General features: G+C 62.5%; 2 protein-coding genes across 3 annotated transcripts in view; both read left to right on the plus strand.

The window, feature by feature from the left end:
* Positions 1-595: 595 nt before the first annotated feature.
* Positions 596-8,220, plus strand: DIRAS1 (DIRAS family GTPase 1). Its single transcript, XM_080817629.1, has 2 exons — positions 596-715; positions 5,011-8,220. The coding sequence occupies exon 2, from the start codon at positions 5,083-5,085 to the stop codon at positions 5,677-5,679; it is 597 nt and encodes a 198-aa protein (XP_080673755.1). The 5' UTR covers positions 596-715; positions 5,011-5,082; the 3' UTR covers positions 5,680-8,220.
* A 3,038-nt stretch (positions 8,221-11,258) lies between these two features.
* GNG7 (G protein subunit gamma 7) overlaps positions 11,259-12,164 on the plus strand; it is a 113,027-nt gene continuing 112,121 nt past the window's right edge. The window contains exon 1 of one of the 2 annotated variants that reach the window (XM_080802873.1): positions 11,259-11,345. The gene's annotated coding sequence lies outside the window, so the exon portion shown is untranslated. The remainder of the gene's footprint in view (positions 11,346-12,164) is intronic. The other variant, XM_080802872.1, reaches the window with a different exon arrangement.

A 12,164-nucleotide genomic window follows, 5' to 3' on the forward strand; every position in this document is an offset into this window, starting at 1 on the left:
ATGGTCGCATTAATCCTGGGAGCACGGAGAGGGAGCAGAGAATGCAACCCAGCCGTCTTCCTACCCCCACAGCACCGCCGGGAGTGTGTGTGGGGGGGGGGGGTAAGCAAGGCCAGCGTGGTTCCCCCATCCCAGAGCTTTGGGGCAGGGAGAAGTCCCAAAGGCTGCCAGGCCAGATGAAGACTTGGGACTTTGCCCACAAACAGTTGTCCCTTGTAGCAGAGGTGACTTCTGCAGGACATGATAGTCGGCCAGGGTTAGGCAGAAGGCTGGGTGGTGGCTTCAGACCCCATGGACCTGAGTTCCAGCCCCAACGAGCTATAGGCAAGGGTCACCTGCTATCCTACTTTGGGGTGCTCCAGTGGGGGCTTGGGTCCCTGGACAGAGTGCAGAGGGGACTCAGGCCTGTCCTCCTCCGGCTCACAAGGCCAAGAGCCTGGCCCAGGAGCTATAAATAGCAGCCGCAGAGTGGAGCTGCCGCCTGTGCCCACGCTCCTACGCATGAGTCAGCCTGGCCTGGCCTGGGCAGGCGCCTGGAGGAGCCGGAGAGCTGGCCAGAGGCTGGGGGCCCGGCCCAAGTGCAGCCTGGCCACTCAGACCAAGGCAGGCAGGCCACTGGAATGGGAGGGAGTGGGGCTGTTGCCTCAGGGCACCTGTGTGCCTCGCAGCCCCTCGAAGATGGACGACACCCTGATTGCTCCCTGCAACCCGAAAGGTGAGGCGACATTCACAGATGGGGAAACTGAGGCTCAGAAGGGCACTTGGCTGGGACTTGGCAACCCAGACCAGAAGTTATTATCTATCGATCGAGCTGTCTCTGTGTCTGGTTGAGGGCACCCCGAGATGAGGGGCTGGGGCCAGACCGTCCTCTGAGGTGCCCCCATGGGACCAGTGACAGGACAGAGCAGGAGGGACGTGTGCCCAGGGAATAGTTCCAAGCAGCCTGCAGGGACCAGGAGGAGAGCTCGGGTGAGAAGCTGGATTTGACCCGGAGGCGAAAGGGAGCCAAGGCAGCATTAGATGCCCATGGCGGAGGCTGGGCACTGGGTGCTGGGGGGCAGGAGGGCTGGAGGGGTGGCCCTGGGAGACCAGGAAGGAGGCAGGCGGGGCTGTCTAGGTGGGAGAGGCCCGTGGGTGAAGTGCAGGGCTGGGTCGGGGAGAAATGGGGACCACCAAGCCCCGGAAGCAGGACTAAGCTCAGGGCCCAGCTCCGGGGGAGGCAGGGGGTCTTGGGGGCAGTGCCCGGGTGTCCAAGGGAACAGGAGGCGGCCACCTCAGTCAGAGACATGGAGGTGGGGGGCTGGTGAGAATCGAGACGCTAAGGGCCGACCCTCTGCTCACACATGACGGGGAGCTCACCACCTAACAAAGACCGTTTATCCTCCGATTGCTCTGACCCCAGAAAGTCCCTTCTTGCGGGACCTTGTGCCAGCCTACCCCCATCAAGGAGCGTCTTATTCCAACAGGCTTTCGGGAGCCTGGGGCTGTCTCACGCCCACCCCTAATCCCACTGATGCGCCAAAAGTCCAGTCTCCTCCGAGATGAGCCTCTGCCTCCCTCTAGTCCTTCAAGAGGGAGTGGCGGTATCTTGTAGCCTTAAACGTGGGCACGCAGACACTTCAAACAAACAGGCACTTCCCAAAGGCAAACATCCATTCTCAGAGACAACTCCTATCGGGGGAAGATAGATATTTTCCTACCCCAAACCCCAAACCCAGCCCCCCGGCCGCATTGTTCACCCCCACCTTCAAATGCTGGCCCAGACTTAGAACTGTGCTCTCCCCCTGCGGCGGCTGCCTTGGGGGCACCAACCCATTCCTAGTGCTGTCCTCTCCCACCCTTGCCAAGGGTGAGCGTCTAGGATGGGGGAGTGGTGGCCGGCCGCACTCCCGTGGCCTGCGAGGCCCCGGGGCCACCGCTGCGTCTCTTCATCCATTGATCATGTCTTCATCCCAGCAAAGCCCCCGCGCCACTGGGGGACCCTGGCTGGCCCAGACCCCACCAGCGCCCGGGCCCTCAGCTGCAGTCCCGCCAGCAGAGCCTTCCCTTTGCTCCCCAGGGTGACCCTGGGGCGCGGGGCTCCCCAAGAGGCAGTCAGACCCCACCCCGTCCCCCGCCCCCGTCCTGGCGACCCCCTGGGGCGCGGGCAGGAGCGCGTGTGCGCGGGGCGGGGGTCGACGCGGGGGTGACCTTGGCCGGGCGCGGGTCCCCCGGGAGGGGCGGAGCGCGGCGCCCGGCGGGCGGGGACGGGCGGGGACGGGCGCGGGCGCGGCGGCGGCGGCGGCGGCGGCTCGGGCGGGCGGGCGGCGGGCGCGCGGGGGGCGGCGGCGCCCGAGCGGACACGAGCCGGCCAGCAAGCAGCCGCGGCGGCGCCGCAGGACGAGCGCCCAGGTAGGCGGCCGGGGCGGGGGACGGGGCTCCGGGCCCTGCCGCACCCCACCCGCGAGGCCCGCGGGGCCCTCTCCCCGCGCGCCCCTCCTTTGTCCGAGCCCCACCCTCGCGGCCGCGGGGCCAGGCCCTCCCGCTCCCGGCGCCCCCCGCCCCGCCCCGCCCCGCCCGCCCGGACCCCCTCCCCAGTCCGCGGAGCCCCGGCCGCGCCGCGCTCGGCGCGCCCACCTTGGACAGCTCCCCCCGGGCGCCCTCCCGCCCCCGCGGTCCCGGCTGCGCGCCCCTCCGCCAAGCCAGCCCCTCCCCCAGGCCCGCCGCAGCCCCCTCCGGGTGGGTCGGTCCCGCTCAGTCGGAGCCCCCTCCGTGAGGGGTCAGGGGGGTCCTGGGCCCGTCTTCCCGCCGAGCACCCGCTCAGCCTCCTGCCTCTGGGCCGAGCCGAGCCCCTCACCCAGGAACCCCTCCCTTGGCCCTTCCCCCACCGCTGAGAGCCTCCGCTGGCCCAGGGGAGCCGGGGGCCGGTCCCCTGAGTGTGCCTCCCCTCCCTCAGGCCCCCTGCCACCCAGCCCCTCATTAGGCGGGTAGTCCCTAGGTCAGACCCCTCCCCCACTCAGTTAAGCAGCGTGTGAGTGTGTGCGTGTGTGTCCTGTGCCCTCCCCTGGGTGGAGGCCTGCTCTCCAGGCCCGGGGAGGGTCAGGTTGGGCTACCTTGCGTAGGAGGAGGACCCTGGGCTGTGTAGCCAGCCGGGGCCCAAGTCAAGTCCTCTGCTCTGCCACCTCCCTGCTCCGTGACCTTGAGCTGAGGCCTCCCCCCTCGGAGCCTCAGAGCCTGCGACCCCCTACCCCCACCCCGCAGGAAGTGAGGGTGGGAGTCAAGCAGCACCAGGTAGGTGCCTGGCATGGACCTGGGGGTTAGGGAATGGGGGCTCCTAGTCCAGGGACTGACGCCCCAGCAGGGCCCCTCCTGGAGGACGTCCTGATGGGCCTGGAGTCCTGCCTGGGGGTCTGGGTCCCCGGCCAGCCGTGGTGGTGCCTGGCTGCCCACCCTTGTGCCCCCTCTCAGGGTGCCCACCCAGGGAAGGGCGGTGCCTGCGGAGGGGGCCGGCACCCCTCCCCACCCCCCCACCCCAGCTTCCTCCCAGTGCTGAGAGTTGCCATGCGTGTCACCAAGGTGCCTAGTGATGTACAAGGAGTCGGTACTGGTAAGCGTGGCCGCGTGTGCCTGGCGCTCAAGTGGGGGTGAGTCCGCTGTTCCTTGGATCGTCCTGTCTGCCTCTGGGAAACCTGGTGCTTTGGTCGCTTCAGAACCTGCCTTCACACCCCACGGCCAGCCAAGTGCTTATACCCTGAGCCCTCGTGATGATGGTCACGATGGTCCCTCTTTACTGAGGGCCCCCGGGTGCCAGGAGCCCAGCTCTGGGCTTTCTCCGGCTTCTACATCGCTTGTCCCAGCTACTTGTGGAGCAGGCGCTGTGCCAAAACCCAGGCTCGGGGACCCCGACCCACCTGCCCTGGTTCTCACCTTCAGCTTCACACCGCCGAGTCTTATACCCCACACAAACCCGAGGGAGGCGACCTAGTCCAGGCGCAACCTCCTGTCTCCTCCCTCCCACTGTGGACCTACCTCCATAGAGGTGGCCAGGAAGGACACAGATGCTGGAGACAGGCCTTCTGCTGTCCCACCCCAAGCCCAGGCCTCTTCCCCCACCTGCAGCGTTTCAGGAACTGCTATGCTGTGTGACCTCGGGAGGCCACCGGACCTCTCTGAGTACAGGTGCAGAGAGAGAGGCTAGGAGGGTGTCCTTTAGGAAGGTTTGTTCCTCCAGAAACTAGCAGACCTTGAACCAGAGCCGTGGCAGGACAGACTGGTTTGGGGGCACAGTGCAGGAAGTGGGGACCTTTCTCGTTGGGTCCAGCCTTCATTGTCTCACCTCTGACCTGGGCTGCTGTCAGAAATCAGTACCCTGATGTGCAAATTATGGCTTTTGGACTTCCAGTATCACGATCGCACTTATGGGGTGAGAGAGGGGAGGAGGCATATGTACGGTGCGAGTTCCCAGGGCCGTGGCTTGTCCCTTCTGGGCCCAAGAGGACAGGCATGCTAAAGACGCCCCACCACGTGGCCCCCGTGAGGTTCAAGAACCTCTGGGCTGAGGGAAAAACAGGAAACCTGGGGTTGCTGGAGAGAGGCACCATTTCACAGAGGAGAACGCTGAGGCTCAGGGTGGCAATGCCTAGTCTTGCCCAGGTCACAGACCAGGTCCGCTGGCTTCCAAGAGCCCATGGGCACAGTGGGAAGAGAAGGAGAAGGCAGTGCAGCCTGGGAGGGAGGCATGCAGGTGAGGAAAGGAGTTAGTGCCCTGCACAATGGCATCTCTACTCCCCTTCCAGCCCAGAGCCCCCGGGGAACGAGCCTGGGCCCCAGATTCTGTCGGGGCAGGGAAGCAAGCAAAGGGGGCTGGCTCCAGGGCAGAATTGCGAAGTCAGCCAGATCAACCAGAGGGTTCTCCACAGGACGCAGGAGAGATGCCTTGTCCCCTGAGAAGCTGCACCCCTGCCCCGCTGGGGCCCAGAGCTGTCCCCTCTTGCCTGTGGCCTTTTGTGCCTGACACTCCTCTCTGTACAGGGTCGGTCTGGGGTTCTAGCAGCTGGCACGAGCCCTCCCGGCCCTGCCTGACCCCCTGCCACCGCGTGGAAGATGCCTGAACAGAGCAACGACTACCGAGTGGTGGTGTTCGGGGCGGGCGGCGTGGGCAAGAGCTCGCTGGTGCTGCGCTTCGTGAAGGGCACCTTCCGGGACACCTACATCCCCACCATCGAGGACACCTACCGGCAGGTGATCAGCTGCGACAAGAGCGTGTGCACGCTGCAGATCACCGACACCACGGGCAGCCACCAGTTCCCGGCCATGCAGCGGCTGTCCATCTCCAAGGGCCACGCCTTCATCCTGGTCTACTCCATCACCAGCAAACAGTCGCTGGAGGAGCTGGGGCCCATCTACAAGCTCATCGTGCAGATCAAGGGCAGCGTCGAGGACATCCCCGTCATGCTGGTGGGCAACAAGTGCGACGAGACGCAGCGGGAGGTGGACACCCGCGAGGCGCAGGCCGTGGCCCAGGAGTGGAAGTGCGCCTTCATGGAGACGTCGGCCAAGATGAACTACAACGTCAAGGAGCTTTTCCAGGAGCTGCTCACGCTGGAGACTCGCCGGAACATGAGCCTGAACATCGACGGCAAGCGCTCCAGCAAACAGAAGAGGACAGACCGCGTCAAGGGCAAATGCGTCCTCATGTGAGCCCAGAACGCCCGCCACCAGCCGGCCCATGCCTCCCCCACCGCCCCTGCTCCTCCTCCTCCCCCTCCCCCTCCGCTCCGGCCTCCCTCCGGTCCTCCCGGCCTCCTCCCCACCTTCTCTCTCCCTCTCATCTCTTCCACTTCTCTTCCTTCACCCAACACCTCCGTGGGGGAAACCGAGGCCCCGGTGAGCCCGCGGCAGGTCTGGGGCTCCAACCTGGCCCTGCCGCATGGCTCTGCCTCCCACCCCCGCCCCCCCAGGCCTGTCTGCACCCCTCAAAGCCAAGTGCTGGAGGTGGCCCCCTGGATCCGCACATGAGAAAATGGGGAAGCTGCCTGTCCCCGCTGGGGCCGAGGATGCCGGGTGTCCCCTGTCTCTGCCCGTCTCTGTCTCTTTCCCGTGGGTGCCCCGAGCCAGACCTGTGTCTCCCCCATCAGATCACTGTGACCTTGCTGGGGAGGGGAATGCACATGAACCTAAGAGTTTGCTCTCCCCTTTTTGGTGTTTGACACACGCTGCCCCTGCTCCACTCCCCGTGACCTCTGGCCTGTGCCCCCACCCCAGGTCCCGGATCAGTCCTCACCCCTGTCCCCACAGCCTCGGTGAGGGGGAGAGGCTTGCGGGATGGGTCTCAGGCCACCAGGCAATAACCACAGAGCCTGCCACGGTGCCGGGCCAGCCTGGAACCCCACTCCTTGCCCTGCCTGGGGGGACCCGGGGTGCAGGCAGGGGAGCCTGGGACTGGCCCATGGCCACAACACAACTCAAGGGGACCATCCAGCGTGAACATGGGGGCCTCCCCAGAGATTGGCACAGCCTGTCACCTACGAGCCTCAGGCAGGGGTGCTGGGGAGTGCTGGGGAGGGGTCCCCAGGACGCCATCCAGGGTCAGGCAGCTGGACCCAGCACCAGCAGGGTCAGAGGGAATCCAGGCAGAGCTCTGCCCAGCCCACTGCCTCCCGCCAACTGTGCCCCAGAGAGGGGGGCTCTGCCCGGGAAGGTGTGTGTCTATGAGATTCTGAGTGCTCTCTGAGAGTGTCCGGATAACCACGCGCGTGGGACCCTGATGTGTGGGGCCAGCGTGAAGGGGAGCTGCAGGCCTGGGGTGCGGAGGTGACCACGGGCTGGTGTGTTTGTGCCACGTGGTATGCACAGGGAGATGGCTTGTGTCTAAGATGTGTCTAAGTGTGCACGTGTGTGTGTGTGTGTGTGTGTGTCTGTCATTTGGATGGTACGTCTATGTCCCGGTCTCTATGTGATAGTGGTGTAGGCTCTATGTAGGGGTGGGCAGTGTGGTGTGGACAGGACTTGTGTCGACTTTGTGTCGATGCGAACCTTCGTACCAGCATTCAGTGGGATTGTAAGTGGTCGTACTTCGGGAGTGGGTGACGTGATTTCTAGGACCACATCTGTAAGCCTGTTTGTTCCGTCTGAGGAACGCTAAGCACGTTCGACTTGGTAGCGAGGTTGCTCTCAGCTCCAACTCTGTATCGTCAGCTGGTGGCGCCTACCAAGACATCACAACACCCACCGCCAGGAACTGCACGCGTCGGTCGTCTCTGCTCCTGTGGGTCGGGAGCGCAGGCACGGCTTCCCTGAGACTTCCGCTTGGATCTCCGCGGCTGCGATCCCCGTGCGGGCTGGCCGCGGTCTCATCGGAAGGCCTGACCGGGGACCGGTCTGCTCCCAAGCTCTTGCGGCTGTCAGCGGCATTCCGTTTCCTGCAGTTTCAGGCCCGAGGGGCTCTGCTGCTCACTAGACGCCCCCGAGCGCCACCCGCGGCCCCTTGCCACCTGGGTCTCTCCCGGGGGTTGCTCACAGCGCTGGACGTCCTGGGGTGTGACGGGGCTGCGTGTGCTTGCTTGTGTGTTCTTAGGCGGGTGGGGACTGCCCTGCGTGTGTGCATGTGCGAGAAAGGCCATGTCGCAGTACGGTGACCACACAGGGACTGTTTGTGGGTCCATTTTAGTAGCTGTGCGTTTGGTCCTGTCTGTGTTTGTGTGACCCCGCAAATGTTTACTGGGCACGCTGTGTAGAGAGGGAGGGAGTGTGTGTGTGCAAGTGTGTGTGTCACCGCCTGGCACGGGGACGGCTCCGTGGAAGAGCTGGCAGCAACCTGCCTGAGCACAGCTGAGCCCCCCACCCTGCGGCGGGTCCAGGGCCCACCAGCAACTGGTGTTGCTCCCTTCCCCACCCTGGGAGCGTTTCCTGGGCCTTGCTGGGCAGGGGTCTGCAGCCCTTTCTCAGGGACACACCCTGATAGCACAATCTCCCTGGGGCCCCGCCCACCTCCAGGCCTCTCCCCCCGCCCCAGGCCATGGTCCCCTGGGGAGAAGGGGCTCCTGCAGCAGGAGGGGCCTAAGAGCCCGTCCTGCCTGGGCATCCCTGGTTCTGGGGACCCTGCCAGGCCATGCTTGCTGTGACTCCACCCCTGCCCCTTCCCCCCCCCCCCGCATGTGGGTGCCCCCTGCCCCCCATTGTGGGGTCTGTGTAGCATTTGCTCTAGAAATAGTCTTCCTGCAATAAAGAAGTGGATCCTGCATCTCCTGTCAGTGCCCTTTCTTTGGCTTCAGGGAGGGCAGCCCACCAGCTGCAGAAGAGAAACACGAAGGAGAGGGAGGTGAGGGGCGGGGGTGGGAGTAAGGGATGGGGGTGGGGAGGAGGTGGGGGTGGGAGTAAGGGATGGGGGTGGGGGAAGGGGACAAAAAGCTGCTATGGGAAGAGGCTGAACAGATCAGCACTTCTGGTGGCCCCCGCGACAGGCGAGCTCACGGGCCCTGCTGGATCCCATTAGCACAGTCAGATGCCAGATGCCAGGAATGAACAGGAGCTGCGAGCCTCCTTTAACTTGGGGAGGAACCTGTAGGGCCTCAGCTTCCCCATGGGCTAAATGGTGGCTTGGGGCAGAGTTTGCAAACTTAAAAGCAGGGGCAGGATGAGGGTGAGGAGAGTGAGGCACTCACCAAGGGCACAAAACTTAAATGGGGGACACCGAAAACTCAGCCATCGAGACATATTTTAAAGCAATAATTAGTGCAAAGGAAAACATGGTGAAAAAATATATATATATTTTAAGATTTTATTTATTTCTTTGAGAGAGAGGGAGAAACTGACTTGCTGCTGAGCAGGGAGCCCGATGCGGGACTCGGTCCCAGGCCCCTGAGATCATGACCTGAGCCGAAGGCAGATGCTTCACCAACTGAGCCACGCAGGCGCCCCCCAAATACTAGTATTTTATTTATTTATTTATTTTTTAAAGATTTTATTTATTTGACATGGAGAGAGAGATCACAAGTAGGCAGAGAGGCAGGCGGAGAGAAAGGAAGGGAAGCAGGCTCCCCACTGAGCAGAGAGCCTGATGCAGCTCGATCCCAGGACCCTGAGATCATGACCTGAGCTGAAGGCAGAGGCTTAACCCACTGAGCCACCCAGGCGCCCCAATATACTAGTATTTTAAATAAAGAGGATCTGACAAGGCCTGGGGGAGGCGAAGGAGGCAGTCGGCCTGAGTACAGCCCTGGGTCTAGTCTTCCTGTCGCATTTTGGTATTTTGTTCATCCTCGATTATTTCTGTATTTATCTTGAATTTTTTAAATATTGTATTCACATAGTATTTACCTTGATAGCAAGGTTTTCTGGGTTTTTTGGTTTCGTTTCGTTTTGTTTTTTTATTGGGGCCCCTTTAGGTTTGGGATTTGAGAAAAGTACCCTTCTTGTCTCACCACAGTCCTGGTTCTGGTCTGTCTTTGGGGCCACACGAGGATGTCCTTGGTGACCTATGCTCAGTCACTTGGCCCAGCCAGCCCAGGTATGGCCAGACCTTCTGAGTTTTCAAGAGGGCCTGGAAATCTAGATTCTTTTTTGGTGAAATGTCCTTATTTTTATTTTATTTTTTTTTAAGATTTTTATTTATTTATTTGACAGAGATCACAGGTAGGCAGAGAGGCAGAGAGAGAGGAAGGGAAGCAGGGTCCCCACTGAGCAGAGAGCCCGATGCGGGGCTCAATCCCAAGACCCTGGGATCATTATGACCTGAGCCGAAGGCAGAGGCTTTAACCCACTGAGCCACCCAGGTGCCCCGGAATGTCCTTATTTTTATTTATTTATTTATTTATTTATTTTTTTAAAGATTTTATTTATTTATTTGACAGGCAGAGATCACAAGCAGGCAGAGAGGCAGGCAGAGAGAGAGGAAGGGAAGCAGGCTCCCTGCTGAGCAGAGAGCCCGATGCGGGGCTCGATCCCAGGACCCTGGGATCATGACCTGAGCCGAAGGCAGAGGCTTTAACCCACTGAGCCACCCAGGTGCCCCGGAATGTCCTTATTTTTAAATGGTAGCAATGGATTTACATTTCTAAAGGATTTGGGGGCCATATCCCACCTGTGGACCAGCAGTTTCTGACCCTTATTTAGGTAACAATTCCATCTTTATGAAAAGATGGGGGCTGGGGAGTGAGATGCTGGCTCCCAGGCTCCTGGTTCTCTCTGTGCACTGCAGGGGATTACAGGGATGATGGGAGCCCTGGGGCTGCTCAGCTGGGAGGCCAGAGGCTCAGATCACAGAGTATCAGTACACTGCACGAAGTTCTAGGAGTCCCGGCATCTGGTGGCTTCATCTTCTTATAAGAAATCCTCCCCTCCCTGACTGTCTGTGCTCTTGGAGACATACCATACATTTTCCAACATCACCAGGGGAGCTTTTTAAAGATATGCATTCCAGGGCTCCATGGGATTCTGGATCATTCAGTCTGGGTGGGGGCCAAGGAACATGCTTTTTCACTTTTCTAAATCATTTTTTAAAAGATTTTATTTATTCATGAGAGAGAGCATGAGCAGAGGCGGGAGACAGAGAGTGGAAGTAGCAGACTCCCCACTGAGCAAGGAGCCAGATATGGGGCAGATCCCAAGACCCTGAGATCATGACCTAAGCCAAAGGCAGAGGCTTAACCCACTGAGCCACCCAGGCGCCCCATGAACCTGGTTTTCTTAGATCCAGGCCCAGGAATTAGGAAATTGAGAAACGCTGGAAATTATGAGACAGGCTTGGGCAAATGACCTTGGTTTTAACCTCTCTGAGACTCAATTACCACCTCTGTAAAATGGGGACAATGTAATTTCACCTCTTAGCCTTATGCAGAAGGTTCAAAATAATGGGGAAGTTATTACCGCCCCGCAGGTCAAGCGATCTATGAGGAAAGGATATAAATCTCCCGAAAGTGAGGCCCAGGAGCCAGGCTTTTGGATTCCAATCGCGAATCGCCTCACACCCCACTGACGTCACCGAGTCACCTCTGGAAATCCGCTCGTCACTGGCGGCGGAGTCCACCACAGAGGGCCTATTTGCATATCAGCATAGCTCCGCCCCCCCTCAACGCGGTCCTCGCTCGCGGGTGGCTAGCGGCGCTGCCACTCATCGCTCCGCCCCCTGGCCCCGCCCACGCCGCGAGCCCCGCCCCCTCGCCTGGGTGCAGCCTACCCCGCTGCCTGCCCCATGCCCCGCCCCGGCCGGAGCCTCCCGCCGCCGGGGCTCCTGATTGGCCGCGCTGGCTGCCAGTGCCCGTCCCCCGCGCTCCGGCCCCGCCCCGCGGAGGAGAGGGCGCTTGCCGGCGAGGCTGCGGGTTCGGCTGCGCGGCGGGGCTGAGGCGGCCGCGGCGGCCGGAGTGCAGGTGAGGGCGCGTGCAGCCGTGGGCCGGGCCGGGGTCGGCCGCCCCCGCCTCGGGCCGGGGGAGCGGGGGCGCGGCCCGGGAGGAGAGCAGGCCGGGGCGGCCGGGGGAAGGCGCCCCGGGAGGGCTCCGATTTGGCTGCGGACCGAGTTGGGGGTCGGAGTCAGTGAGGAAGGGGCTGGGGCCGGGAGTCCGGTCCAGTGTTGGGGGTCGCGGTCAGTGAGGAAGGGGCTGTGGGGGGTCCGGTCCAGAGTTGGGGGTCGCGGTCAGCGAGGAAGGGGCTGTGGGGGGTCCGGTCCAGAGTTGGGGGTCGCGGTCAGCGAGGAAGGGGCTGTGGGGGGTCCGGCCCAGAGTTGGGGGTCGCGGTCAGCGAGGAAGGGGCTGTGGGGGGTCCGCCGGAGTTGGGGGTCGCGGTCAGCGAGGAAGGGGCTGTGGGGGGGTCCGTCGGAGTTGGGGGTCGGAGTCAGCGAGGAAGGGGCTGTGGGGGCGTCCGGTCCAGAGTTGGGGGTCGTGGTCAGCGAGGAAGGGGCTGTGGGGGGTCCGCCGGAGTTGGGGGTCGCGGTCAGTAAGGAAAGGGCTGTGGCCCGCAGGTCCGCTGGAGTTGGGGTTCCCGGTCAGCGAGGAAGGGGCTGTGGGGGGGTCCGCCAGAGTTAGGGGTCGCCATCAGTGAGGAAGGCTGTGGCCCGCGGGTCCGTTGGTGTTGGGGGTCCTGGTCAGTGAGGAAGAGGCTGGGTCCAGGGTCTGGTCTAGAGTTGGGGGTCGCCATCAGTGAGGAAGGGGCTGTGGCTGCAGGTCTGGTCCAGAGTTGAGGGTCACGGTCAG

This window comes from Martes martes (genome assembly GCF_963455335.1).
Source record: "Martes martes genome assembly, chromosome: 1".
NCBI classification, from domain to species: domain Eukaryota; kingdom Metazoa; phylum Chordata; class Mammalia; order Carnivora; family Mustelidae; genus Martes; species Martes martes.